The sequence below is a fragment of the Penaeus chinensis genome, chromosome 11 (genome assembly GCF_019202785.1).
Source record: "Penaeus chinensis breed Huanghai No. 1 chromosome 11, ASM1920278v2, whole genome shotgun sequence".
Classification (NCBI taxonomy): Eukaryota; Metazoa; Arthropoda; class Malacostraca; order Decapoda; family Penaeidae; genus Penaeus; species Penaeus chinensis.
Window position 1 is genome coordinate 17,713,598 of NC_061829.1, and position 27,500 is coordinate 17,741,097.

The 27,500-nt window shown below is 44.2% G+C and overlaps 1 protein-coding gene across 6 annotated transcripts in view; it reads left to right on the forward strand.

Moving 5' to 3' along the window:
- The window catches only part of LOC125030529 (FERM domain-containing protein 4A-like), a 418,748-nt gene extending 393,734 nt beyond the window's left edge, over positions 1 to 25,014 (forward strand). For 5 of the 6 annotated variants that reach the window (XM_047620612.1, XM_047620613.1, XM_047620609.1 and 2 more), the window contains exons 6-17: positions 9,515 to 9,594; positions 9,922 to 10,005; positions 14,950 to 15,015; positions 16,381 to 16,602; positions 17,993 to 18,097; positions 18,366 to 18,507; positions 18,661 to 18,802; positions 19,117 to 19,382; positions 19,611 to 19,863; positions 20,085 to 20,409; positions 20,577 to 20,924; positions 21,981 to 25,014. In XM_047620612.1, coding sequence (XP_047476568.1) covers positions 9,515 to 9,594; positions 9,922 to 10,005; positions 14,950 to 15,015; positions 16,381 to 16,602; positions 17,993 to 18,097; positions 18,366 to 18,507; positions 18,661 to 18,802; positions 19,117 to 19,382; positions 19,611 to 19,863; positions 20,085 to 20,409; positions 20,577 to 20,924; positions 21,981 to 23,619 — 3,672 coding nt within the window. In that variant the 3' untranslated portion in view covers positions 23,620 to 25,014. The remainder of the gene's footprint in view (positions 1 to 9,514; positions 9,595 to 9,921; positions 10,006 to 14,949; positions 15,016 to 16,380; positions 16,603 to 17,992; positions 18,098 to 18,365; positions 18,508 to 18,660; positions 18,803 to 19,116; positions 19,383 to 19,610; positions 19,864 to 20,084; positions 20,410 to 20,576; positions 20,925 to 21,980) is intronic. The other variant, XM_047620614.1, reaches the window with a different exon arrangement.
- Positions 25,015 to 27,500: the final 2,486 nt, after the last annotated feature.

Sequence of the window (27,500 nt, forward strand, 5' to 3'; positions counted from 1 at the left end):
AGGAGGAGGAAGAGGAGAAGGAGAAGTAGGAAAAGAAGGGGAGAGAGAGAGAGGAGAAAGAGAAGCAGGAATCCCCTCCCTGTCTAGACCGGTCCCTCACGTCACTGGCGGCGACTCTCAGATGCAAAGCAAGGGCGTCGGACGCCAGTGAAATGACCGGTGGGTGATTTACGTGACCTTAGCAGTGACTTGTAATCCCCCTCCTCCAACTACTACTCCTACTCCTACTCCTACTCCTACTCCTACTCCTACTCCCACTCCCACTCCCACTCCCACTCCAACTCCAACTCCAACTCCAACTCCAACTCCAACTCCAACTCCAACTCCAACTCCAACTCCAACTCCAACTCCAACTCCAACTCCAACTCCAACTCCAACTCCAACTCCTCCTCCTCCTCCTCCTCCTCCTCCTCCTTCTTCTCCCCTCTCTCTCTCTCTCTCTCTCTCTCTCTCTCTCTCTCTCTCTCTCTCTCTCTCTCTCTCTCTCTCTCTCTCTCTCTCTCTCTCTCTCTCTCTTCCCTTACCGTTCATAGAATCTCCCCTCCCCCTACCCGTTTCTGTCCGTGGAGGGTGGGGGAAGGGGGAAGGGGGGAGGGGAAGAAGAGCAAATAAACGGGATGGTTGATATAGGTACTAAGGGTGGAGAAGTAACTCCTGCTATTTTTATTCGTCTCACTTAAGGGGGAGTCGGAGAGGGGGTCGCGGGGCATCCCTCTGAGTGGAGGGCGTTCTATTCTCAGTCATCCAGCTTGAGCGGAGAGTCAACAAGCGGGTGATTAGCAGGCGTCTTGTGGCCGATACGGGATACAAAAGTCAGTTCAAGTGCCTCCGGGAATGCTAGCTGTGAGACGACTGTGTACTCTGGCTCGCGCGAGCGGTGAGGGAGAGGGAGAGGAAGAGGAAGAGGAAGAGGAAGAGGAAGAGGGAGAGGGAGAGGGAGAGGGAGAGGGAGAGGGAGAGGGAGAGGGAGAGGGAGAGGGAGAGGGAGAGGGAGAGGGAGAGGGAGAGGGAGAGGGAGAGGGAGAGGGAGAGGGAGAGGGAGAGGAAGAGAAAGAGAAGGGGTGAAGGGGGGGAAAAGAATATGAATTTGTTTTAAGGAAATTCTCCTCTTGACGCTAGAGGAGCAGGAACCAGACAAGGAGAACACTTGGGGGCGGGTGGGAGGGAGGGGGGACGGAGCAAAGGTGATCGTGGAGCTCGACTTGGGAAGTGCCATGCGACGAACCTATTTCACGGCGATTTAAAGTAGTCTCGATGGCGAATGGCAACGTGGGGAAGCACGATGATGGCAGTAATGTGTACTGTAACTCGGCGAATTCTTTTCTCTCGTTGGTCCGGGTCAATCTTCAGAACTTTCCCATTGTGTACTCTTCTACTTCACTCGTACCACGAAAAAGTTCTGGCGTCGTGGTTCAATAAAACGTGTGATTGCATAAAAAGTGTGATCTCAGGTATATGGTTTAGGGCACGATATCAGTTTCGTGATAAAGGTACACTCTAAGACTGACTTGGTATTAGGCAGCACGATTTCCCTGTCGGTCGTGCTCGATTCTGCATTTGGTAAATAGCATTGTATACAGTCCAGGGGTCGAGTTTTCCCGGCTCTGCTGCGCGAGTGGATACTTCCTGAAACAAAATAACATGAATGAAAGCATATGTTGTGATTCCAATTTACTTATACAGTAATGCAGTTTTGTAACATGCTGATGAAATTGTTTATTTTCCCCCGATTTACACGGTCTTTTTTAGATTTTGTCATATGAGCTACAGTGGAGCCCTAAGTGGAAGCTGAAGGCCATTGGGTACACGAAAGGTGAATTCAATCACGACTGCAGCCACGGGCGATTGTCCATGGCACTATTGTTTATGGGAGACAGTGATGTCATCGTAAACACGCGTCGAATTCATAAGGCCCTGCCATCGAGTAAGCCTTTCTTTGCAACAGTTCAAGACAAACCGATTTTGTTTTCTTGAATCATGTTAAATTTTGCTGAATTCTTCCTGAGTCGAGTAGCGTGAGTATCTTGCATCGACTTGTGATGAATGGACAGACGTGGTCACAATATCGTTCGAAACGAGAGTGAAAGTACTGTACATCAGACTCGCCTTTTGTCCAGCATGACTCGATTGTTCAGTCCAGCGGTTAACCACAATTCCGGAGAGATGAAGTGAATTGAAAGTGTGGGTTGAGAATGAAAAGCAGTGTCGCTGGGTGGTCTGCGTAGTTGGTCAAGATATCGGGTTAAAAAAAATGAAAAAAATACAAATAAAAAAATAAATCCATAGGCCTACGGATTAGGGATCGTGTTGCCGAGGGAATCGTGGCGATGGCTGACAAGGATCAAGGACAGGTAAGGCCAGGTGTGACAAGGTACCTGGAGACATTCTTTTAAAATATCGAAAGACGCAGGACCAGCTGTCACTCGCCTCCTTTTGTCTCTCCGCTGTCAACCCTAGCCCGCTTGAGCAACTGTATAATTACTTGGCTGTAATCGTGACCAGTTTCGTCGTGACCTTTATTCGTCTGCGTCATGTGAGTGAGTGGGTGGGTGAGTGAGTGAGTGAGTGGGTGAGTGAGTGAGTGAGTGAGTGAGTGAGTGAGTGAGTGAGTGAGTGAGTGAGTGAGTGAGTGAGTGAGTGAGTGAGTGAGTGAGTGAGTGAGTGAGTGAGTGAGCGTGTGAGTGTGTGTGTGGTGAGAATGTGTGCGTGTGCGCGCGTGCGTAGGTTTGTTCATGAAATGCTCGTGTGAAGTTAACCTCTGGATATTTTGCATACGTTCACATTTTGTCTGTGCGTTAAGATTACGTGACTTTCCAAACTTGAATTTGCTTGTATCGCTTAATTTAGGCCATTACTAACGGTAATTAAATAGAAATATGACATCAAGCCGTTATGCTTGTTGGCTCACATAGGCCTACAGAGGGCCTACCGTTTTGTAAAATCATTGTTCAACTTAGTAAGTGGCTGTACATCTGCATACATATTTATTTAGGTTTACTTTTACACTTTTATTTTTATTTGCATTTTTTATTTATATATTTTAATGTATTCAATAATTTATTCATCTGTATATGTGTGTGTGTGTGTGTGTGTGTGTGTGTGTGTGTGTGTGTGTGTGTGTGTGTGTTTGTGTGTGTGTGTGTGTGTGTGTGTGTGTGTGTGTGTGTGTGTGTGTGTGTCACAGTTTCCTCTTTCCGCTCTTACGTGATTCTAACTTGAGAGCGAGATATTTCCAGACCGAAGGAAAAGGTCCCAAAAGAGATTGGGTTGTGTGATAACATCCATAGAAAAACGTGATTAGGTTCTAGCGCTTGGGCATTGATGTGAGGGAGAAGGGGGGGGGGGTTAGGGAGGGAGAGGGGGTTTGGGGGGGAAGAGAGGAAGAGTGGAAGGGAGGGGGAAGAAAGGGAAGGGAAGAGAGCGTGGAGGAGAGTGGGGGAGGGAAGGGGTGTGGAGGAGAGAAGGGGAAGGGAAGGAGTGTGGAGGAGAGAAGGGGAAGGGAAGGAGTGTGGAGGAGAGAAGGGGAAGGGAAGGAGTGTGGAGGAGAGAAGGGGAAGGGAAGGAGTGTGGAGGAGAGAAGGGGAAGGGAAGGAGTGTGGAGAGGAGGAGAGAAGGGGAAGGGAAGGAGTGTGGAGAGGAGGGGAGTGAGTGAGTCAGTGTGGAGAGGAGGGGAGGGGGGGTTGGAGGTGTTACCAGGGGCCTTCTTTCGTGGGTTCGTGCCGTGAGAAGGGACGGCCCCGCCCGCTATAAAGGGCACTAAATAAAGGATATCTGGTGTGGGGACAGGCTGCTATTTTTTTAAATCTCAAAGCGGTTTATGCCACTGATCGACGGCCGGATCTATAGATAAATGTAGGTAATTGGGAGTTTTTTTAGGAAGGATTTTCTTTTCAAACAAACACACACACACACACACACACACACACACACACACACACACACACACACACACACACACACACACACACACACACACACACTATAAATATACATCTGTGAGGGTGAGAGTGAGTTTGAGTGTGTGTGTTTGTTTGTATGTGAAAAAAGGCTCACTGTCTGTTGTATGCATGTATGTACTCATGCGGATATGTTTTGAAATGTCGGGTTTTCCTATGGAAGATTATTGTTATTTGTTCGTAGAGACTCGGGTGTCTTGGGGGGGGGGGCATAAAAAGACAGGACGGCGGCGGCGGCGAGCGAACTGGAATTCTGAAGGCAATTCCGTGGGACACTTCACGCCGCGATAAACCCGTTCAATTGTTGGTTTGAATGCTCGCTTTGGAAGCACGGGATTATCGCCCATGTGGTCCCATCCGATCCCCCGGCAAGCGTTGGTTTAGCATTTTCTTGTGACGGATGGACGCGCGTCGAATGTGCCGCGGATTCTTGCCGGGAAAGTTGGAAGCCTGACGACGTCGTTCTTGACACCTGGACAGTCGTACACACCTGGAGGATTCCGAAAATGTCCAAACACAGGAGCCCAGCGAGAAAAGCTACGCGGCGTTGGTTGAAAAGGAGCGCTTCGGAGGGGTGAGGGAGACTTAAATGCCCGCTTCGGTTGTTGTGCTTGGCTGCTGGCGTGGGGCCTCGCAGAAATAACCTTCGGCGTGAAACCTCCTTAAACTGTTGGCAGTTCGGGGACTTACCTCAGAGTGACGTCGGCAAGGCGGATGTCATTGTGTGAATCGCCTGTAAACCATATGAGGAGTGTATAACATACGGTATAAATTTCGAAGTTTATCGCCGGAATTTATATTTACTGGTATGCTTGGTGCTTACTGTGTGTATAATATAGGAGATTACAGTGTAGCAATATCGGTGTAGGGATTGTCACTGCAGCGTAACAGCCGTGATACCGCTTGCAGGTCACACAGCAGATTGCGTTTCATGTGCCACGTATATTGTCTTCTGCGTGAGAAACTTCATCCCCGAGCGAGAGTAGATGGCAGCCCAGCACGCCGGCAATTGCGAGATGAGAATCGAGACGCGGCTCATGGCAACCACTTCGCCATCGCGATCTCAGAATCTGGCATGACACGCAGGGCGATTGCCTGGCAAGTTCACAGGCTCGCTTTTGTTGTGGGTAAGTGGGAGGAGCAAGAGAGGTCAGGTCATCCTTCAGGACGTGGAGAGGTCATGAAGAACATAGAGTAGAAGCAAGATTACAGAATTTGACGGGCTGGTCACGACACCGGTTTGCTCACACGTATGTATGCACCGCCCTCTCCCCCTGCTAATTGTCGTACATCGAAGTGTATTGATATGTGAACGCACGGGCGCTGCATGGCGAGCAGGAGCGCGGCTTCGCTAGTGAACACCTGGTGCAAAGGCAGCAGAGGATAATGAACATGTTCTTTGTGCCTACCTGCCTCCTCACGGAATCTCCCTCGCCGCAAAAAATCTTCCTCCCGCAAGGCCAGGCGATCGAGGAGGCTTTGTTGGTTGGGCAACCTCACGTGAATGTGAGCCTCCATTAGCGGTAATTGGTCATTATTCGGCGCAGGATTGAGACAGGCACAAGCGGGGGGGGGGGGGGGTGCGCAAGAGCTCGTGGGGTCCGGGATGATGACCATACTTCCGCCAAGGTCTGTTGCCTTAAGTCAGCCCCATGACGTGGCGCTCTTGGCCTCAATACCTGTTTACTCATCTCCCCTTCCACTTCCCTCTTTCGGTAATCGTTTGTTCCCTGATTCACTCCATTTTCCTTGTCATCTTCGTGAGCACGCCGCCTTTAGCAACCTGACCTCCCCCGTAGAATCTCTTTCATCCTTTTTCTCTATTGTTTTTTCATCCTATAACCCCCTCCTCATTTTTCCCTCTCCCGCTCCCTCTTTTTCTTTCTCTCTTCCCCTCCTCCTCCGTTGCTTCCTCCCTCTCCCCCTCTATATCTATCTCCTCTCCCCCCTCAGTATCCTCCTCCTGCCACTCCCCCTCCCCTTCTCTCTTTCTCTCTCTCCCCTCCTCCTTCCTCTCCCTATCCCTCTCCTCCCCTTCCTCTCCTCCCCCTTCCTCTCCATATCCCTCTCCTCCCCCCTTACTCTCGCCCTCTCCGCTCTAACCCCTGTCTCCCTTGCTTCCCGTTCTGTTTCATCTAGGTATTTGTTTTGGCCCGCGCCCCGCCGCTCCAGCGCTACCTGATTTGTATACACCCGCAGACATGCCTCGGTGCTCAGGCCCTTTGTCAACTTAAAAAAAGGTCATCGTTATTGAGCCGGACAAGGAGGGAATATATTCAGTTGGTGTTTTGCTGCACTGTATAAAACGTCGGGTTCCGTTTGGGTCATATTTTGAACGGAAGGGAAAGATAGACATCGGGTTACAGAGTGTAGTTTCACCTTACGCTTCTGTGTGTGTGTGTGTTTGTTTGTTTGTTTGTTTGTTTGTGTGTGTGTGTGTGTGTGTGTGTGTGTGTGTGTGTGTGTGTGTGTGTGTGTGTGTGTGTGTGTGTGTGTGTATGTGTATGTGTGTGTGTTCCTGTATCGCTACACACTGTCCCCTCCAATTTTATTCCCAAATTCCCACAAGTCCATCTAAAGGCCAACTCCTCCCATCCCCTTCTCTTACCCCTCCTCTTCTCTTCCTTCGTCTCTATTCTGTTTCCTCTTTTTCCCCTCCCCCCCTCCTCTCATCTTTCCCCATCCTCCTTTCCTACTCTCTCCCTCTTGCTTATCTATTCTCTCCTCGTCCTCCTCCGCTGATCTCCCCTTCCTTCCCCACTCTCTCACCTTCCTTCCCCATTCCCTGTCCTCCATCCTTCGCCCCTCCCCCTCCTCCTTCCCCGTCCACAGCATTAGGTCATCCTTGCTTTTAGCGAGCCCAGCCCATGTCGCTTCACCACCTGATTGTCCTCTCGCCTCGCTCCTTCGCTTACGCCATAGCCTTCTACGCAGCGCACACCCACGCCCGCGGGACCCATACAGCGAGGGACGGTGCTGTCGCTGGGATTTGTTCTTTTCTTTGTGTGTCCGAAATATACGACTCTTGAATGACGTCCAAATACCCTGTGCTTTCTGAATTACATGCTTTGTTAAAGAATACATCACAAGAGGAATCCTCGTAGCATCCTGGATCGGAAAGCAGCGAGGGCGGGTTGGGTTTCTAGAGTCCTGGCGAACGAGTGACGGTTGACGGTGATACATGCCAGGTTGGCGTGATTTGCGGTAGCGGAGTGCGGGCGGGCGGGCGCCAGCCGTCACGGCGCTAGCGGAAGTTACCTCCAGTGGGCGTTAAACCTGGAGCTGCAGCGGGTGAGAACCCCGTGTGTCGTTACTCCCGCTCCCACCTGACACCAGCCCTGCCCTCACCTGTCTCCTTACCTGGACTGATGATCGACTCAGGTGAAGCTCAGAGCGTGTCTCAATGGGAATCGGACGAAGCCTTTTTACCGTAGTTAGGCCAACCGTCGTTCGATCGCCGCTAAGCCTTCGTCCACAGCCGCGCTAACCCTCACCTGCAAAGCGGCATTCCACCGATACCTTGCGAGTGTCCGTGCGTATGCTTGGCTTCCGTTGCGGGTTCCACGATGGTGCACGTAATGGATAGCCCAGGATTTCACTTCCTTGCAGTGCGTACTTGGCATTTGTTTGGTATATAAGCAGGTCTTGCTGAGGCTAAAGACGGAGGAGTTTGTAGTGTAAGAGGGTGACCATAACCGACCAGCTTACCGCGCGGCGCAGGTGGAGATGGTTGCGGCCGCCAGCGACCATGGGAAAATACACGGTGCCGCCCACTCCTGCCTCCTCACTCCCGCGCGCCCCCGGAGTATTGTGCGGGTGGGAGTGAGGTCTCAGGCTGTCTTAAACAGAAATAAGAGTTCCTTTAATGATGGTTGGTTATTTGTTAGCAAGTTTCGTGCCTTTGCTTACGTAGATGTTTGATTTGTCTGGAATTCAAGACATTTAGCGTTGCATAAGAGTGAAGCGAGTCAGCCAGCAAGTAGGACAAACAAGTGGGAAGGGAAAGTGGGAATAAACAGCATTGCCCTGCCACTGCCTGGACACACCGGACGTAGCCGCCGCCATGAGTCACGCCCCCCCCCCCCCAACACACAATGTACACTCGGAACTTAATGACCAAGAGAAAACACGCCGCCACGTCATGACTACGTACTCGGCGGAGCTCGTACCATGCACACCATGCGGAGATGCGCGATGCGTCTCCCGAACCCCTATCGCAATATAACAATATAATATTACAAAATACTGCCAGGGTAGAACTACTACATTAAAAGGGGGAGGGGGAGGGGGAAGGGGATATGTGCGTTTACACAGGAAGGAGCAAGGTGCTTACTCAGCGCTTATTAAATAACACGAGCATACAGCTGAGACGGATAGACGAGAATGAAAGTGTTGCAAGATGTTTGCAATTGCCGCACCGTTTGTTTGCATGTTGGACGCATCTGTTTGATATTTGAACAGGGTTCTACGTCTGCGAGAACTGGTGTCGCTGGCGAATGCTTAAAACGAGGAATATTATCTTTGAGCTTCATAATAATAAGGAAAAAAAAACGATATTTAAAAAAAAAAAAAACTCGAGACCGTATATTGGCCTAGAACTAAGAACTGTAATTACTGCCAACGTCAATTTGTTAGATTTTTTTTCCAAATTCAAAGAATGTATCAGGAATGTAAGAATCATTACTTTTTTCGTAAATGCGAGCACATCGTTACGGTCCATTACCTGCGTGGAATGCAGCGTTATGGTTAGGCGAAACAGGTACACGCTCTCATTACCCCTCATGAACAACCTGTGGGAAGGTAGTGCCGGACCCTCCCGCCTTCCCTCACACCCACATGATCCTCTATTTTCCCTCATTTCACGTGTTTCCGAAACCCCGATTTCACAGTTTACATCCTTGTGGGAAATATCGGACCTGCGGCAATGTTCACACGGAGTCCGGGGCGCGCTGTCGGCGAGATGAACGCCATCTTGGGCCGCACCTGGGACCCCCGAGGACCAAGTGGCATTGTCCTCGCGTTGGAGGCTTATTAATTGTCGGCGAGGCCAGGCGGAGGGCGAGCCGAATCCAGGCCTCCCCGACAACGCGCATTAACGAGGTACAAATGTGGCCAACGGTACAGATTTGCCGGCGCGGCGCTGACAAACGACCGGGTCTTGCGAGTATTGTTACCTTACACGTGGGCGGAGGGGGGAAACGCGGGGACAAACTGCGTGGGTGGACGCAAAGGCGGTTGATGAAGAGGTGCGGATTGTGTGCGCCGGGAGGGAATAGACCCCTGGATGAACTTGGATGAACTGTGATTTGGAAGGGGAATGCAGAGGAGAAGGGCAGGTTGGCGGAGACTTCAATCGTCGATCGGCATAAATGGCGGGGGACGTGCATCGTTAGCTTTCCATCATCATTTGTGTTGTATTTGATTTTAGTGGTTGGGTCTTGCTGAGTATTAACCAGGCGAATTATGCTAAGGAGTGGAGTTAAGAATTGCGTTTATTTTATGTTTGTTTATCAGAAGAGGAGAATTTTGGTGACTAATTTTTTATTTTGTTTTCACAGGGTCAGCTTGAGTTGGAGAGCGACACAGCGTTCCGACTAGCGGCTCTCGCTCTGCAGGCAACGTACGGCGACTTTACCCAGTAAGTTGACACTCCAGAGGTTGTACTCGGGCTAAAGGTCGAGGTTGGCGCTTGTCTCACGACGCCCTTCCAACTCACGAGGGGTTTTGGGCGTGTAATAGTGGGAGTGAATTCTTCAACTGAAAAATATTTTATTTTTATTTTTAAAGATTTACGAGGAGTTATGAGAATTTTTTTTTTTTTTTTTTTTTTTTTTTTTATGTGTGGTAATCACGACCAGCATGTAATCATTGGCTCAGAATTGAGATGTATGAGTAAAGCTTAGTCGTCACAGAGCTAATGTGTAACTGGCTACCTAGTAAGAGTCCCCCTTCTCTCGCCCTGCAGTGAGACGTCGACACACTCGCACTTGAAGAAGGCCCAGGTGCTTCCCGCCAGTGTAATCCGCGACCACCCGTCACTACAGTATTGGTAAGTATTCGGTGCCTGATTGGTTGGAAGAAATAATTTCATTATATCCCAAGCATTGGATTCGTAATGGACCCCTAGAATGCAAGATCTGGAGCGGGGAAAGAGCCGATTGGGCTTGCAATACCAGGGGAGAAGGTGCAACTCCGAAAGCTTCATTGTTCACAAGAACTTGTTCTGCGGTTCTGGTCTCGTTCAATCTGCATCGTGTTCGCCTTCCTTGGCAGCCTGCGTAACCCTTCACAATAGGCGAGGGTGCAGCTTTATCGTTTACATGTGTACAAGCTACCGGTTCTACACACATTAATATACATGTGCATTACTGCTGTCACCCTTGGCTTGGTTGTGCCCCCCCCCCTCTCTCTCTCTCTTCCTCCCTCTCTCCCGTTTGTCTCTTTCTCTCTTTCCCCAAAGCGGCCGTTTGCGTCCGCTCGCTCGCTCGCTCTTTCCTCCAGCATTGTTATGCCGAATGTCCTTTATTATATTATGCAACGTTTACCATAGTGTTAACGTGGGACACTCAGCTAACCCAAAACGAACCATTTGGGCCACTTTATGATGCTGGGGAAACATAATCAGTTATTTATGTTCCTCTTTTTATATTATTTGCCTACGCTTATTTTCCTCCTACAAAGGGTTTTTGGGCCATAAAGCAGGAGGCATTATGGGCACGGCGCGAGGGGCGTCGGGCTCTGCGCCGCCCGATAGCCTCGGATTAGCATGTTTTCTTTTTTGGGTTTCTTTTATTTCTCTCTCGCTCTCTCTCCCTCCTCCTTCCTCCCCTGTCCTCTTGCCGCAAGCTTTGGGCTTGTAGGTTGTGTTGTGTTATTGTGCTGATCGTTTTGTTTTTGTCTTTTTTTAAGTTTCATGTTAAAATGCGTCTCTCTCTCTCTCTCTTTCTCCGTATGTGCATATCATACATACTATAATCGTCCTTCCCGTCCCTTTCATCCTTTGCTTCCCACATAGTACGCTTCTGCATGCGTGCGCGCGCATTTACCGTGGGAAACTGAATGGCCGGGGCTTGGGGTCTTCGGGCGCCATCGCTCACCGGCCGAGGATTGGGGCTGATTGGGGACCGGGTTGGGGAGGTCAGAAGGGGTGCGGGGGTCATTTGGGAAAGGTGATAGTCATGGTAATGATGTGGTGATTAGGAGATTAGGTTGGAGGTCGGTCGGGTTTTATTACTTTCAAGGGGGGTGGGGGGGGGATTTGGGGGTACCTCGTGTTAGGATTGGTATTGTCTGAGGCTGAGGTTGGATTAATGCCGTTTCTCTTCTGGATTAGCAAGGTCGTAGAAGCTGTAATTTGTGGATTATATTCATATCTGAGCTGGATTTGTTTTTAGAAATGTTAGTGTCGTGTTGTACTCAGTGATAGAACAGGTATTTCGACATTTTGCCGCGTGCGTTTTGTGAAAGTCTGCATTCATGTGTGTGTGGGCGTCGAGATGGCCAGAGCGAGGGCCGATTCGTGGGCGTGGCGGGTCCAGCTCGGCGGGCGCTGGCGTGGTCAAACTAAGCCGAAAATTGCGTGGGAAGCGGCCCCTCGGACGGGACGGCGGCGGGGCAGCGGCCGGCGTAATGTCACCCCGCTCGAATTCACGGATTTTTAGGGGCTTCGGCTGGCGTGGGCTTTGTGCGAGACGGACATTTTTAGCCCTGATGAATGTAGGGGTGACGGGGTGGGCAGGGGTGGGCACGGGTATGAAGAGGAGTCCTGGGGTAAACCGCAGGAAAATGGAGCAGGGGAAGGCAGAGCAAACATGCCTGGCTGAGTTACGAGCTGAAGACCTGAGGTTGAGCCGGGCTTTTAATTCCTCAGGCGAACCACGCGCGGGAAGAAGTCGTGGGCGAATGGAAGAATTTTTCCCCCTCTCGCATTTTCACACGGAGTTGCGAAAAACACATTTTTGCCTTTGATACCATTTGCTTTTTATTCCAGCGTTGAGAAAAATCATTCTCCCGCCCCTCTCCCACTCCGCCCCCCGCCGCCCCGATACCACATACAACAAACACACTTACACAGACACACACTTCCTCTGTCCCTGCTATCGCCTAATCTTCGGGATAAATTCCTCCTTGCCACTGCCTTATTCTCCTGTCCACTTGAGATAGCCATCATCACCTGCCCCGTTCCTTATCTTCTCTTGCCCAAACATTATCTCACCTCTGCTTTCACCTTTCCTTTTCCCCATCGACCCCACTGCCTTTCTCTTCTTTCTTCTCTCATTCTCTCTTCTCTTCTTTCTTCTCTCTTTCTGTTCTGTTCTGTTCTCTCTCTCTCTCTCTTTCCCCCTCCTTCCTTTTTGTACCTTTCCAGTTAGTTATTTTCCTTGTTATTTTTCAGTTATTTTTAATCAGAAATCTTCCTGCTATAGTTATCAGCAATATCCCTAAGAAGTTTCGTTTTCTCTCTCTTTCTCGTCCCGATCCTTATCCTCTCCCTTCTTCCTCTTCGTCCCTTCCTGTTATTCATGCCTCGCAGCGGGAGTCGAATTTGATATTGAATTTCATGATTTTTAAGCAGCTGTATATTTCAATGTGCCCAGAGGGGAGGGGGTGTAGTGGAGAGGGGAGGGGGCAAGAGGGAAGAGGGGAGGGGAGGGGGCAAGAGGAAAGAGGGAAGAGGAGAGGGCAAGAGGGAAGGGGAAGAGGGAGGGGACGTTGCTATGGGAATGGAAGGGGAGAGGGGAATGGGCGATGCTGTGGGAAGGGCTATTTTTTATATAAATCAGATATTATTAATGTCCTCTCGTACCCTCTGTGCTCACAACCTGCCCTGGATTTAGAGGGTTAAAGAAAAAAAAATTATAATATAAAAATAAAAAGGGATGCTGATAAAAGGTCTTCCCCCAAAAGAAAGGGAAAAAAGAAAACGAGGGAAAAAAAAACGTTTTCCTCTCTGTACCCAACGCCATCTTTTGATCTGTGACCGAAGCGTGGTTACCCTTTCGCTTGTATGTGACAAGATTTACGGCAGATTTCAACTGCATTGTTACCAGAAGCACCTCCACATTAGTTTTTTTTTTTTTTCTTTTTTTCTTTTTTGCTCACGTAAGGGGAGTTCGGAACGTGAACACGAGGAGGCGCTCACCGCAATTGTTCTCTGGGCGCGACGGTCGCTCGGCCAGGCGGCGGCGCCCAGGGGTGGTTTGTCCACGTAATGACCACCTCAGGACAGAAGAAAAAAGTCCCCGACATTCCCTCTGACCAATTTGTCTTAATGACCACAATGATCAGATGCTTGCTCCGAGTAAGTACCCCGCTTTTGTCGAGCCGACATAGGAGCTGGCGGTAATTGAATTGCGATGGGTTTTTTTTCTGCGCGTGTGTATATGACCGAAGCTTAGTTTGGTTAGATGCATTCTTTCGATTCCCAGGCAGAGGCAAGAGCTCTCCGAGCATCTAGGGAAAAAAAAAATGTGCAGCAAAACGCAATATCGAGTGTAATATTGTTTATACCAGTGTCACACGAAAGTGTTCGTTTAGTATAGCGCAGATAAGTGTTGAGTGTGGCCTTTTTGTATTATCTAAGATATTTGTGTAATTTCCCCTGGAGTCTGTCCTCACTTGTCCTTTCTATCGCGATCAGAATTGCCCTCCTGTTAAGAGGCGAAATCCACCGTTTACAAAGCCGAGATCCGCGCGTTTTCATAGAATCGTTACGCCTTGTGATAACACATTACAACTGTTCTTTTTCTTCCCCTCCTTTTACAAGGGCTTTTTCTCCCCCTCCGTTTGGAAGGGCGAGGGTGAACGGCAAGCATTGTGCCTTGCGACTGGAGGGTCTTTCGGGGGAAGGGACCTCGGGGACTCCGCGAAAGACAGAGGTGGTACTCTACTAAACATTACATGACTTGTGGAACAGAACTGGCGTTGCGGTTGCACGAGAATGGCACATTGCGCGACGTCTGTTATGGACACAAGATACACTAAAGGTATAAAAGTCCCACGGAGTTGGACCGCATCAAGCTAACGGCGCTGGTCATTAGTGAAGCGCAGGAATGCAATAACTCGGGTTTAGTGTAGCAGTTACTATTTTTCGTATTGTAAAAAAGTATCGTAAATGCACTTACGTACTCATTCCTGTTTACTCAAGGTCAGAAGCACGCATGTATGCAAGGACTCATTCACTCATACACAATCTCTCTCTCTCTCTCTCACACACTCACACACACACACACACACACACACACACACACACACACACACACACACACACACACACACACACACACACACACACACACACACACACACACAATGTGTAATTCTATGTGTACACCATTGTCTGGAGAGCGACGCGGGCCGTTGTGCCGATGTTTCCCTCGTGTGTACACGTTTAAAGTGTGATTATGTTTTGAGTGGAGGGTGTCCCCCTTCCCTCCCCTTCCCCCTGTTGGCAGAGAGACCTCATTAGTACCTGTCCACCCTTGAGCCCAGCTGTGGCATCCCGCACTCGGCATTCCAGCTTGGAATATATGTTAATAGATTTTATTATTATTATTTTTTTTTTACAACGGAAATATTTTAAACCGGGTTTGTGTATGCGCCGTTACAGTTCTGTATTAAAATGCATGAGGACCCCTATATTACAATGTAAAAAGTTTGTTTGATTTGTTATGAAGGGACGACATCGGTAGTGGGGTAGGAGTAGAGGTTTTGTTCCCGTTATGGTCTGTGGAACTAGGGTTTTGCTTCTGATCTGTGTATTTTTACATTTACTTACAGCTGTTTAGAACGTTCCTTGTCTACGTAATAGCCGTATGATCATTTGCAGATGTAAGGATAGTAATAGGAATGGATATTTTATTACTGATTATTTCATTATATTACACCCAGTTGACCTTGTACGGAGATCGCCATAAAAGGCTAACTCTTTTGTAACCCTTCTGCCTGTGTTCGGTCTGATATATATTTCAATTATTATTTTTTTCTGTTACAGTGAAGAGCGGGTAGCAGAGGAACACAAACAACTAATTGGGCACACTCGCGGCCACGCTATCTTACAGTAAGTATAGTTATATGTATACGTGTGTTTGTGTGTGTATGTGTGTACGTGCGTGTTTACAGCATTTTCGAATTTTATTAGTTACTGCATTATAACCCAAAACCATCTTCAATTGAACATTGAGTTATTCCAAACATAATTACAAGTAATTCTATGCCGCTTATGCGAATGTCGGTCAATATTTCAAATCAAAAGCTAAACACCAGCAACGGGCGTTTCCAATCTCCACTTTGTCTCTCACGCCCCACCATCGTGGCCGCGTCGACGAATTGAATCGCAGGCAGAAGTAGAGTTGCGGCGCAGCGTCTTGCGTGGGAGGCGATCAGAGCGTCGTCTTTGTTGAGAGGGGCGCGGGCGGACGGGCGGGTCTGACCTTGGCTAGCCTGGTCAGCCGTCAGCAGCATCAATGTCGTAGTCGTGATGGGCCTTGGGAAGGGGTCGTTACACCCACGGGGAATTTCGGCGACTTTCCAGACCAACGCTGAAACGAAATCGCGCCTGGCGGCATCGTGACCGCCATATTGTTGGGCGTATGGGCGGACATCCTTGAAGTCGGGTTGTACAAACGCGGGCAGTCACGTTGCGGCGAAGATGGATCCTGCAAGGCTCCAAAGAACGCCGTTTGTCTTGCACTGATGTTATCTTCGAACCCCCAAACCGAAGCGCTGGCGGGTATCGATTGCGAGAAGACCGAGGCAGGAGAACCACCCCGGCGTGACGAGGAGGCGGGGGAGGGGGCAGAAGGGACTGGAGACTTTGATGCTCTATTAGCAAATGAGCTGCCGGGCGTTCTTTTAGCATGGCGATTGGCCGAACATGTTGAATATGTTTTTAACCTTTTAGTATTAGTGCCTCAAAATCATTAAGCGAAACGGCGAATACTGAATGCGTTTAAGGACCGCTCTCCCTCCCTATAATGCTTTAATCGAGTATCTGGCTTTTTTTTTTTTTTTATAAGTAGGGGAGGGGGGGGGGGTGAGTCATATGCATCGTGTCTCAAGAATTTCAGAACTATTCAACCGGTTCTTGTGCGGGATCATGTGTCGATGTCCTCAGAGGTTAAAGGTGACCTCAGTTTGCCTCCCACATTTGCATGATCATTTAATGACAGAATGTATTGGTTATTTTATTAATTCACAGCCACTTGTCTATGTAAAAGACACAACAATAGAGCTGGTGATATTTTTCACATTTGGTATTGGATGTTTCATGTGTTTTTTTTTTTTTTTTCTGACTTTCCGGAGCGGAAAGTCCATAATAGTTGAATTATAAAACATTTAGTGACAAAATAAGTTACGACTTCTCCCAAAATACTCGAAGGCAAAAACTTTGAACTTTATGAGTTAACAAAATCTTTCCTTACAGGTATATGAGTGTGGTAGAGCGGGTACCCACGTATGGCGTGCATTACTACGAGGTGAGGGATAGGTCCAACTTACCGTGGTATCTTGGTATCAGCTACCGTGGCATTGCTCAGTACGACTACCTCGACAAGAGAAAACCTCGACGCGTCTTTCTGTGGAAACAGCTTGAGAATCTCTACTTTCGGGAGAGAAAGTTCTCGATAGAAGTACATGATCCAAAGAGGTAAGGCAATCACAGCGAAGGCTCTCCAGGACTAGAAACCATTTAGAATAAAGATAGTTCTGGCAAGGTGGTTTGTATTAGTTGCCATGATCTACTAACAGATTTTCAACAATATTCTCCTATTTCCTTCATTTTAAAAGATCCTTATGTGCTGCTTTGCGAGGCTATTTGTCAGCCTGGGTTTGTCCAGTTACTGCAGGACAATTGATGCTTGTATGTGTGCTGACCAGCTTACTAGGCAGCTACTGTGCCCTTCCCTCCCTCACTGTAGTTAACTTTGGGAATATCTGAAGTTAAAAGATATAGTCAGTGAAAACCCACAGTATACACAATCAGTTTTTTTAAGGCAGCTTTAGAATGACATGGTTTCTAGGAAACAGGTGTGTTTGAATTGTGGGTAGTCATGAAAGAAGACTAATCTATTGACAGGAAGTCGGAAATAACCCTTTCATTCCTGCAACTCTCCCTCTTACATGTTTTTGTATGTGAAAAAAGGATCTGTGGGTGTTCTTGTAATTGGCCTTTGTAAAAAGTGCTGCAAATCCTCTTAAAACACACACATTCTCTCTCTCTCTCTCTCTCTCACACACACACACTCACACACTCACACACTCACACTCACACTCACACTCACACTCACACTCACACTCACTCACACACACACACTCACACACACTCACTCACACACACACACTCACTCACTCACACACACTCACACACTCTTACTCTCACTCTCACTCTCACTCACACATTCATATATACACTTCTCTCCCGCTTACACTAATATTACTAATGATAGTAGTTCACCAAAATTAGGGATACAGCTGTAACTTTTTATTTTTCTCATAGTAACAGCATAGAGTATTGACTTTTGATCTGATAGGTATTTATCAGTTTACTAAAGGAAATAGTTATGATTAGTTAATTTCTGGATATCCCTCAAAACCAAATTGTACATAATTTTTATTCATGTTCACATAGTCAGTAATTTAAGGCACCAGTTAAGTCAGGCAGTTGGCAAGAGAAAATACCCATTAAAGTTTAAAATATCCTTAAAACCATTTTCCAACCACTCCTTTGCCCTTAGTCTAAGTAGTATTTAAGTTTGCAGCATAATTTTTAGCCTTGTATGTGAATGTTATAACAGAAGCTTTAGCATTAATATTTGGCTGTATAAACATCTCATCTCATTGGTTTACACAAGCTGCCCTTAACCGTTGTAAATCAGCTGCAGCTTGACCTAAAATTATTATGTCACCTTAAATCCACTATGATGGAGTGGAGTTTCTAACAGCCCTCCCTAGCATCACCGGCTAGGAGTGGGCGAGTTAGTATGTGTGGCCTTGTTGTTGGCATGACAGTGTGATGCATGATGTCTTGTTTGGTTTAGAGTGGTGCACACCCTGAGCTCCTTTAACCTGTACGAGGATGCCATCGAAGACTCCAGGGACAACCACGATGACCTGCTAGCGGCCATCACCGAAGCAACCACACAGTAAGTTCCATCCTTTAGTTATGAGCTTTGGCTTATTTTCCTTACAGTGTAGAAGGTATGGAGATAGGAGTGAAGTTCGGAGACATGCTGTGGTAACTAGCATGGAATCAAGTGTGTCACTGATTATATGTCATTACACCAAGAATAATTACTATTTTACTCTTACATTTGGAACAGATATTTTAGGATTAGTATGTTCCAGAATATAAAAAATTACCAATGAGCATTGTTCAAGAATGGTAATTCTTTAATGTTATTTCCATTACAGAGTATCTGTGTCAAGAAGAACTTTTGGACCTGGCAACGTTAGCGTTTACGTTTGGTTCGCAGAGACTCAGGCGCTCTGCAAAGCAATCTGGTCGATGGCGATCGCACAGCATCAGTTCTACCTTGACTGCAAAACCTCACGAGTAAGCTTAGTACATCCATCCATTACTTTTTCAGTTAAAATGCTAACATCCACATATAATTTTTAAATTACCCAATTCTGTTTACGAATAAAATCAGATTCATGATATATGATCTACATCTTTACATCGCAATACAAAATATTCCTTTTTCAGAATGAGGTGAGTGGGGTTCGGGAATTTCCCGAACTGGCAGTTGAGCTTTCACGCAGTTGCGTTTCACTCTCAACCCATTCCTCCTCGTCAAATCTATCAAGATCTGGCTCCCATTCATCACTGGTTAACAACTCTCTAGCAGGTATGTCTTTAACCTCCTACACATTTGCTTGAAAAAAAAAAAAAAAATCTTTGGAAATGAAGCATCAAATCTTATAAGAAACAAGAATGATTGTAATAAATTCATTTTTTATTATAAGAGAAAAAAAATATATAACCTGTTCTGTTTGAAATGTTTTTGTGCCTGGACAGACCTATGTAAAGCAACTCTATACAAATTACCCCCAAAACTTTTCTCAGTAAATTGAGAATTAAACCAATAAAATATGATGCATGAGTAGTATATCACATATCTTCAGTTTCAGAGATTGTGCTAACTGGTCATTACTTTTACAGAGGACAGTGCAAGCACAGAGAGTCTACATCAGGCAAGGATGGAGATGCACAGTGCCTTGAAAGAACGCCGCGACGCCCTTCAAGAAAAGTTGAAGGAAAAGACAGAAGAATTGAGACTCCTTTGTTTAAGGGAAGGGGAATTGACAGGGGAGTTGCCTCCTGAATATCCAATAACTCCTGGCCAACCACCACCAACTGTACGCAAGAGAGTTGGCACATCATTTACTCTCAGTGAAAATCTCATAAACAAGATTATTAACAAACAGGTAAAGGCTCAAATATATTGGTCTTTATTATATCCTATATGTTTTCCATGTTGGTTGAACTAGAAGATTAATGTTTAATGGGTATCTAGAAAGACACTGTAGCTTTAAAGAATTAATATTTTGCTGATCAAGTCTCTGATATTTTGTCAGTCTAATTCATGTATGAAAAATGTGTGCAAAAAGATATTATATGAAGGAAGAAAATAACCACCAAATTGTCTTTTTCAGGAGGAGACTGTAGCTGCTTTAGAACTTGAATATGAAATTCAGGGAAAAATAACTAGTGCTGCCCTAAGATTAGCAAACGAAACCTCTGCAAGAAAAGGAGTCAGAAAGCAGAGAAAGCTCTCCTACCAGCAGTCTACCCAGAGATTAAAAGACCTTGAACAGAAGCTAAAAGCAGCAAGGGCCAAACAAACAGCAACAGCTAACAGTATGCCAAAGCAAAAGAAGAAGCCTCGTCCTGTATCAGACAGTGAAGGTATGGAAGTTTCTCTCTCTTACAAGCAGAAAGTTGTTGTGTGATACAAAGAATCAGTAACTATTATCTACAAATGTCTGATAGTATCATGAATTAGTATTAACAAATACCTGGTAGTACCAATAACTAGCATTTTCAGATGTTTACTACTATTTACAATATTAGGGTAAAAAAAAAGATTACTTACTTTGGATATTTTAATATTGTCCCAAAATTTTCAGGTGTGGGCGGGTACGATGAAAATACGAATCCGAATAACACGACAGTAAGCAGCAGTCAAGAATCGCCTCGAGATCATTTACGAGACTCCCACCGAGAACCAACCATAACTGAGGGTGTCAGTCTGTCACCAGCACTGTCCCCTCACCCTCCAGTCTCCCCAAGGTCACCCTTACCACCATCTACCCCAGTCAGAGCAAGGGCACGGAGGGACCTCTCACCAGGGGGTCACAGTATATCATCTGGAGGTGTCCACTCTGCTCCAACCAGTCCTCACAAACAGCCAAATGCAAGCTCAAGATCAGCTAGTCCCAACAGACCTAATAGGTATGCGTCTAGGTGAAATGGTAGTCATCATAAAAGAGTAATGATACTTTTCATCGATAAAAATGTGATGACATTGTTCATGTTTCCAGAAGTAATGGAAATATTTGTTTTGAAAAAATGGAAAAAAGCAATATTCTTGTTACTGAGAGCTACTGTTCTACTTTCAGTGGATACATCCCTAGTTCTGTGTACACTAGAAGTCAGTACCGCAGTCAGCAGTACCCAACCCTCTCCACGCGCTCCCAGTCAGTCCCGGCGGATGAGGGTCGGGTGCCACACCCAAGGACCACCAATGGAGCTTATCCTGTGCCCGATCCAGGCATTGTTCTTGCTGAAACACCCGGAGGTCTCTACAACATACCCCAACAACGCACTTCCCTTGCTTGTCATAGTCTGGATGACCTGGGAACCCCAACCCATATCAGCAATAATAATAATAATAATAATACACCCCAACAGTCCCACCATAACCACCACCACCAACCCTACAGACCGAGAAATGACTCCCAGGATAGGTGCGGATGATACATTGTTCTCTTTATGTAGCATGAAAGTTTTGTTATATATGTTGTACTTCCTTTAGACAAAGCAGACCATTCCTTGCATATCACTATATGTCTTTGTTTTTACATAACGCATGAAAGTTTCTCATAAGTGTCTTTATTATTAGACTATATTTAGATGTTTTAATTTTGCCAATTTTACAATATATTTTCTTACTTGTGTTTGGCATCTATGAACTTTTGAAAGTTGTTAATTATTTTAATATTTTTCAAATATTTTTTAATTTTAAAATTATTTCCAAGAAATCTTGTGTCATTGTGTTTGCATATTGACATGGACCAAAGAATTACTAAGGTCTATAATGAAGCTTACAGTAATAATAGTCAAATTATCCCAGGAAATAAAATCCTGTATAAAAATGACAATGTATGTGATATTCCACAAAATATTTTATAAAAAAGAATATAATAAAATATAAAGACAGATCTTAACAATGGATGATTGTTTTTACCATGCCATTTCAGTCCTAAATTCAAATTATGTAAATCTTTGTTTACAGAAGTAGCAAATGAACATTAAGCTTGCATGTTGAATTTTAATGCTTATCAGTAAAGATGCTTTATAACAAAGGCACAGGATTTCTTCATATTTGGTAGATTGAATAAATTTTATTTTACATTTTTAAATATATCCTGGTGATGCCCCAAAAAAGTTTAAGATTTAATCTTGAAATTAAAGCAATTCTTTTTTGGGACTAATCTAGAGATAGTGCATGATGGTTGTTTCTAAATCATCAGAACTCCTGCACAGCCATTGCTTTAGTAGTTTATCAGAGTTGGCAGCTTTTATTGTTTCAGAGGGATGAACAGAATCAAAGGACATGGCTTCATCTCCTTGACATAACAAAGAACATGTTGTCAAGTTCTTTGATTTGTTCACATTCTGCCCTTCCATACTAATGAAAATGTCAAACTGGTATCTACATAAAGCAAAGCTTTCCATGTGGTTATATATTTAGTTCAGCTATTGCGCACTTCACCCTGCATGACCAAAGGTCCACTCCTCAGGTACGGCAGTTTGGACCGACGGCGCGCCAACAACGGGCGGCTGGAGTCACGCAGCATGGAACACCTCGATTCTCTGCCCTCCCCCAGTATTCCCCAGCAGTCTTCCCAACATACCTCACACCACAATCACCAACACACACTGTCACCAAATGTCTTACATCCCAGCCATGCAGCGTCCTACCCACACCACCCACACTACCACAATCACCAATTCCAATTGCCAGAACACCACCAGGAAGCCATGGACACTACAAGTGATTCCCATCCAAACACAGCAAACTGTAGCTTTGACACCATCTCAAGTGAACGATCAGGAGGAGGTGGAGGAGGAGGAGGAGATGATGATGCAGTGGACGGAGCAGCCCTCTATAGAACCCAAGGAGGACTCCAAGGAAGCTCCCAAAATTACCGCCACCGTAGTCAGAGTGGTCCTGGCATGCCTGCACCATCTTCTCAGCTCCATCGTGGGACAGGTCATGGTGCCGTTCAGAGGTCTCAGAGTGGCACAGTTCACAGATTGGTAAGGACTTCTAGTGGAAGAAGTTACATGGAAACTACATTTGTTTCAGAGCCAAATCACAATCAAGAAAATATTCCTCCACTTCGTCCATCCTCAGAGTTGTTGCCTTTGCGACCAACAAGTAGCATGCACCATGATGGCCACCCTCCCCTTCGACCCACCACTACCTCCAACACTGGAGAGATCTTACCTTTGAGACCTACTGTATCAGATCTCCCACCATTAAGAACCACCAAATCCAGCAGTGAACTACCTCCTCTTAGAGCAACATGCCCAAAGATGGAGCCTCCTTACAGTCACAATTCCTCCATGAACACATCAATGTCATCAATGGCATCAATGGCTGAAGAACCATTAATGTCACTTGCAGAAGCTGCTAGAATGAAAAAAGAAAGAGGTAAAGAGTGGTATGAGACCTCTCTAGATTCTCCAGCTTCTAGCAGAAGGGCTAAAAAGAGCATGAGCATGATGGAGATGAATGATTCTTGCCAGAGTAATGGTACTGTCAATGCAAGCCAATCTAATTTAAATGTGAGTGGTAGTAGCGTTGGCAGTACAGGAAGTAGTAATGGAAGTGTATTCCCATCCCGTTCGGATTCTGCAGACACTTCCCAAACATCTGTTCCATATGATTCACCACGTAATCATATGATAATCTCGGCAGGCTCCTTCCAGCCTTCTCGTGAAGTCACAAAACCATTTGAAATGTCTGATTTTTACAAGTATAGTACAAAGTATAGGCGTCAAAGTTCCAGTAATTTAGTAGGCATGAACAGTAGCAGTACAGGAACAACAAGTGGTTCTGTTAGTAGTGTGAGTAGTGGAGGGGACACCCCACTCTCTCCAGTCCTGCCTCCAAGAGCACAAGTGCTTGTAAGTAACAGTAAACTGCTTCCTCCATCACCTAATTTAGTTGCTCATCACTCATCTCCAGCACCACAGCAAAAGGGTGTATACCAACCACTTACACCACTTACTTGCCAGCCTCTTGGAGTAATGAAAGGGTCTCCAGCTCCTGGTGAACCAGAGGATCCTGTTGGTGGTGCATGGGAAGCTACGCCTTTACATCAAGCTGTTCCTGCAACAGTAACAAACAAAAGGTCTGCCACATTGGTTTGATAGTGTGTAATACCTCCAAAATCGTTTTAACAGTCTACAGTAATAACTGAAGGCTTATGGGAAGAGGCTTATCAACTCATTAATTCCTCAATGGTGCTTCATTCACACATCCTAAAATTGTAAATATATATATATATATATATGTATAAAAACTGTATACAAAATGATATATATATACAATACGATCACAAAGACAGACATCTTCACTCATATATTCCAAAGACAAAGGCATGCTTCTCTTTTTTTTTTTTTAGTAGTACTTTTTATGTTTTATTTTGATCTCATTATTGTTGTGCAAACATGCTAAATGTTATAAACTATTTCTTATGTTCAACAAAAGCAATTATATTATGCCTGTTAATGTTTGACAAGGGATAGTGCAGTTCCCTTTTTACAGTTTTAGATCAGCATGAACTTTCATGTGGAACTTTGATTCTGACTTTGAATAGTTGTGTATTAGTTAACCAGAGACTGGAGATTGTTAATGAAAGGGAACGTGATTTTAAAATCAAGATTTTAGGATATGGAAAAGGTAGAATAGGAAATGTTAACCTTCAACTGTGATAATTTTTTTTTATATTTTTTTTTTTTTTGTTTTATATATGAAAGTTATTTCATATTGTGACTGTTACAGATAATATAATTGAAGTAAGCTGGAAGTGTTTATCATTCCAGTTGTGTTTATGGAGAGCCATGCTGCATTAACTTTGATAATGTCATCAATTTTTGTACCTGAACTACTGATTGAACATAATACATTTAATATCAGTTATGTGAAAAATGCATTTAACACCAAAGGTATGTATATTGATATCTGTGAAAGATTTATCTGCAGCATTTGGCCCTCAGATCTTTTCTTCAGTTCCCAATCAGATAAAAAATTAATATCAGCACTTCTTGATGACTTGTTGAGAGAGGATACAAGTGGTCCTCATAGGGAAGTGGTACTTGTATGACTAATGAAAAAAGTAATGTCACCATGAAGGGATGTGGGTATGTATCCACTTGGAGTCTTTGCAAGATTGATGTAGGTGGATAAATTCACAGTGCTACTTTTTTTTCTTTTTTTAATGAAGTTTCATATATTAGCACATTTACTTATTTTAGGAAGAGGTTGATAATGAGTCACATATTTTAAGATGGGAAATTATTTTCCTGGTTCAAGAGTGAATTACATATTTCCCTGGTGTATGAAAACAACCTATTGCCCAAACTTTAATGTTTCATTTCTTTTCTTTTCTTTTTTTTCTTCCAATAAAACTTTTAATTGGTCATCACTGTGCAGATTGGGATATCATTGAATCTACCAAAGAAAAGTGCCTTTGTTTATACAGACACAATTGTAGATATGTGTACAAAATTTTGTACAGTGTAATAAAGTCAAATATCATAAAACTGCATTTTCAGTTTCCTAAGTACTTTTAGATGTTGAAATTCCTGAGATTTCCTAACTTGAAGCTCCCTATCAAGTGAGTCTCAGACTAGACAGGTGCTGGAGTAACAGTAGCAGACTTTCTGAAACATTTGGAGATATGATACAATATGCAGTACTGCATATTTATGAGGAACACATCAGTAATCCAAGACATTGCAGATGCATGAACTGCTAGTGGCAGTAGAGAATCCACAGAGAATCCACAGCTGGCAAAGTGGCAGTCATGCAAACTATTGGCATGGACTATTGAGATTCAAGTTACACTACAACAAGAATTAAATTCTTATTCTCACATCTATTGCAACTTTAAAAAAAATATATATTTTTTTTGCAATGTGTATTTGATATATAAATAAAATTATATTAATGAAGGATTTAATTTGGCTAAAGAATTTCATACAATATATTGGTATAACATAAATTAGTTTGATTTACTTTTCAATTGAAAGGCTTCCAAATTAGTAACTTTTTATAAAAACACAATCATTTATGTGGCAGCATCAGAATATATTTATATATAGTAAGCCCTCTTATATGCTCTGGTTCATATTTCATTAAGACTTTAAAGATGGAAATTAATTAGCTAAATTTCTATTTAAAAAAAAAAGTATAATTAAAAATAAATTTTCTCATTACAGAATATCCTATAAGAGGTTTGATCTGAATTATATTTCATTTTCCACAAAATCAAGAAGGCTTTGACAGCTACTCATTTTTTAGTAAATTCTGTTATCTCATATATAAATAAATAATGCAAGTATATCTGCCACAAAGTCTGAACATGTCTTGCTCCCTCTCCAACCTTCATCCACAGTGGCTAGTGATGAAGTGGTGAAGGGCTAGTGATGAAGAAATAAGGGGAATATAATTTCATCTCTTCATCTACTTTATTGTGCATTCACACCATCACATTTGGAGTGCAACCTTGTAACGCTCCCATGTCAACTGCCTCTTTTACCCATTATATGCTGCTTTGCTAGGAATTCAGGTTGATTTCATTGAGGTTAGTAGAGACAAAAAGGTAAGATAGCTTCTTATAGTTATAATTGTCTTTATAGTGAGTTTCAGTAATGCTAAGTCTTATCCAAGGGATTAGTATTATTATAAGAATAAAAAAAAAAAAAATCAGGGAAATTGTATTATATGAAAGTCAAGTTTTGGTGCCCTTTTTACTGTTACTCATACCCCTCACTGTAATTACTGCTAAACGAGGGCCCTTTTTCCATCTAGATGTAAATGGAATTGTGGATTACTGACTCTCAAACATCATCCAATGATACATTTATAATAATTTTTCAATGTTTTATATTTCTAGCCATGAGAGAGTAAAATGACTTTCAATAAATTGCCTTTCTTTAATAACCTATCAACTTCCACAATTCCTATTTTTTGTAAGAATCATATTAAGAGATACAGTTATACAGTAGAAGCTCAATACCAACCAAACTTCAGTCCCATAACCCCATGAGGAGGTGAAGCCAGAAGAGAGCTATATTTTTTGGAATGTACTAGGAGTCAATAAAAGAGGCCTGCCAAATCCTTTCAAAGAAGAGTGTAAAATTCTTACTAAGCTCATGACCTCCCTGATAATTTTGATTTATTTTTTCTCACAATTCTAAGATGCAATGAAGATGCAGTAAAAAAAAATATGGCAGTCCTTATGATCCTCAGCAAATGCCATAAAATGGAAATGCTAGAAAGTAATTTTAGTGCTTTTTAGGAAAATATTTATGTGGGTGAAATATATATATATATATATATATATATATATATATATATATATATATATATATATATATATATATATATATATATAATATGACTCCCTAAATCTACAGCAGTTTGTCAAAGCCATACCAGATCAGCTAAAAAAGTGTATGTCAAAATCATCAGATTAAATAAGGTAACTAATTTCCAGTTCCTTGACAGTTCTGGCCTGTCTCATTTTCATTATGCCAAAATCTATTCTTTAATATTCTTTGGTAATGCTAATAAACAATATGATGAGTACTTTTCACAGAAATTGCCACTGAACCAAATGTGAATTAGAGAAACGTGGAGAATTTTTGACGATGTCAAAGCAGGCAATCAGCTGATGCTACTATTACGTTTGAGGCAGAAACCCATGATATTTTCTAAGATTTTCTTAATTTTTCAGACAAACTTTGTTTTATGACGAACAAAGATGTAGTAGAGGATGCTGAAGACCCAGAAAGCAAATTCAGAATGGAATCCTCTTTGTACAAACCAGGAAATGCAGCTGTGCAAAGGAAGCTGACACAAAGAAGAAAAGAGAGTAAATGGATTAACTAATGAATGAGGGAAAGAAAGAGTGGGACAAAGAGAGAGTGTGTGAAAACAAATGTGTGTGTGTGAGAGAGAGAGAGAGAGAGAGAGAGAGAGAGAGAGAGAGAGAGAGAGAGAGAGAGAGAGAGAGAGAGAGAGA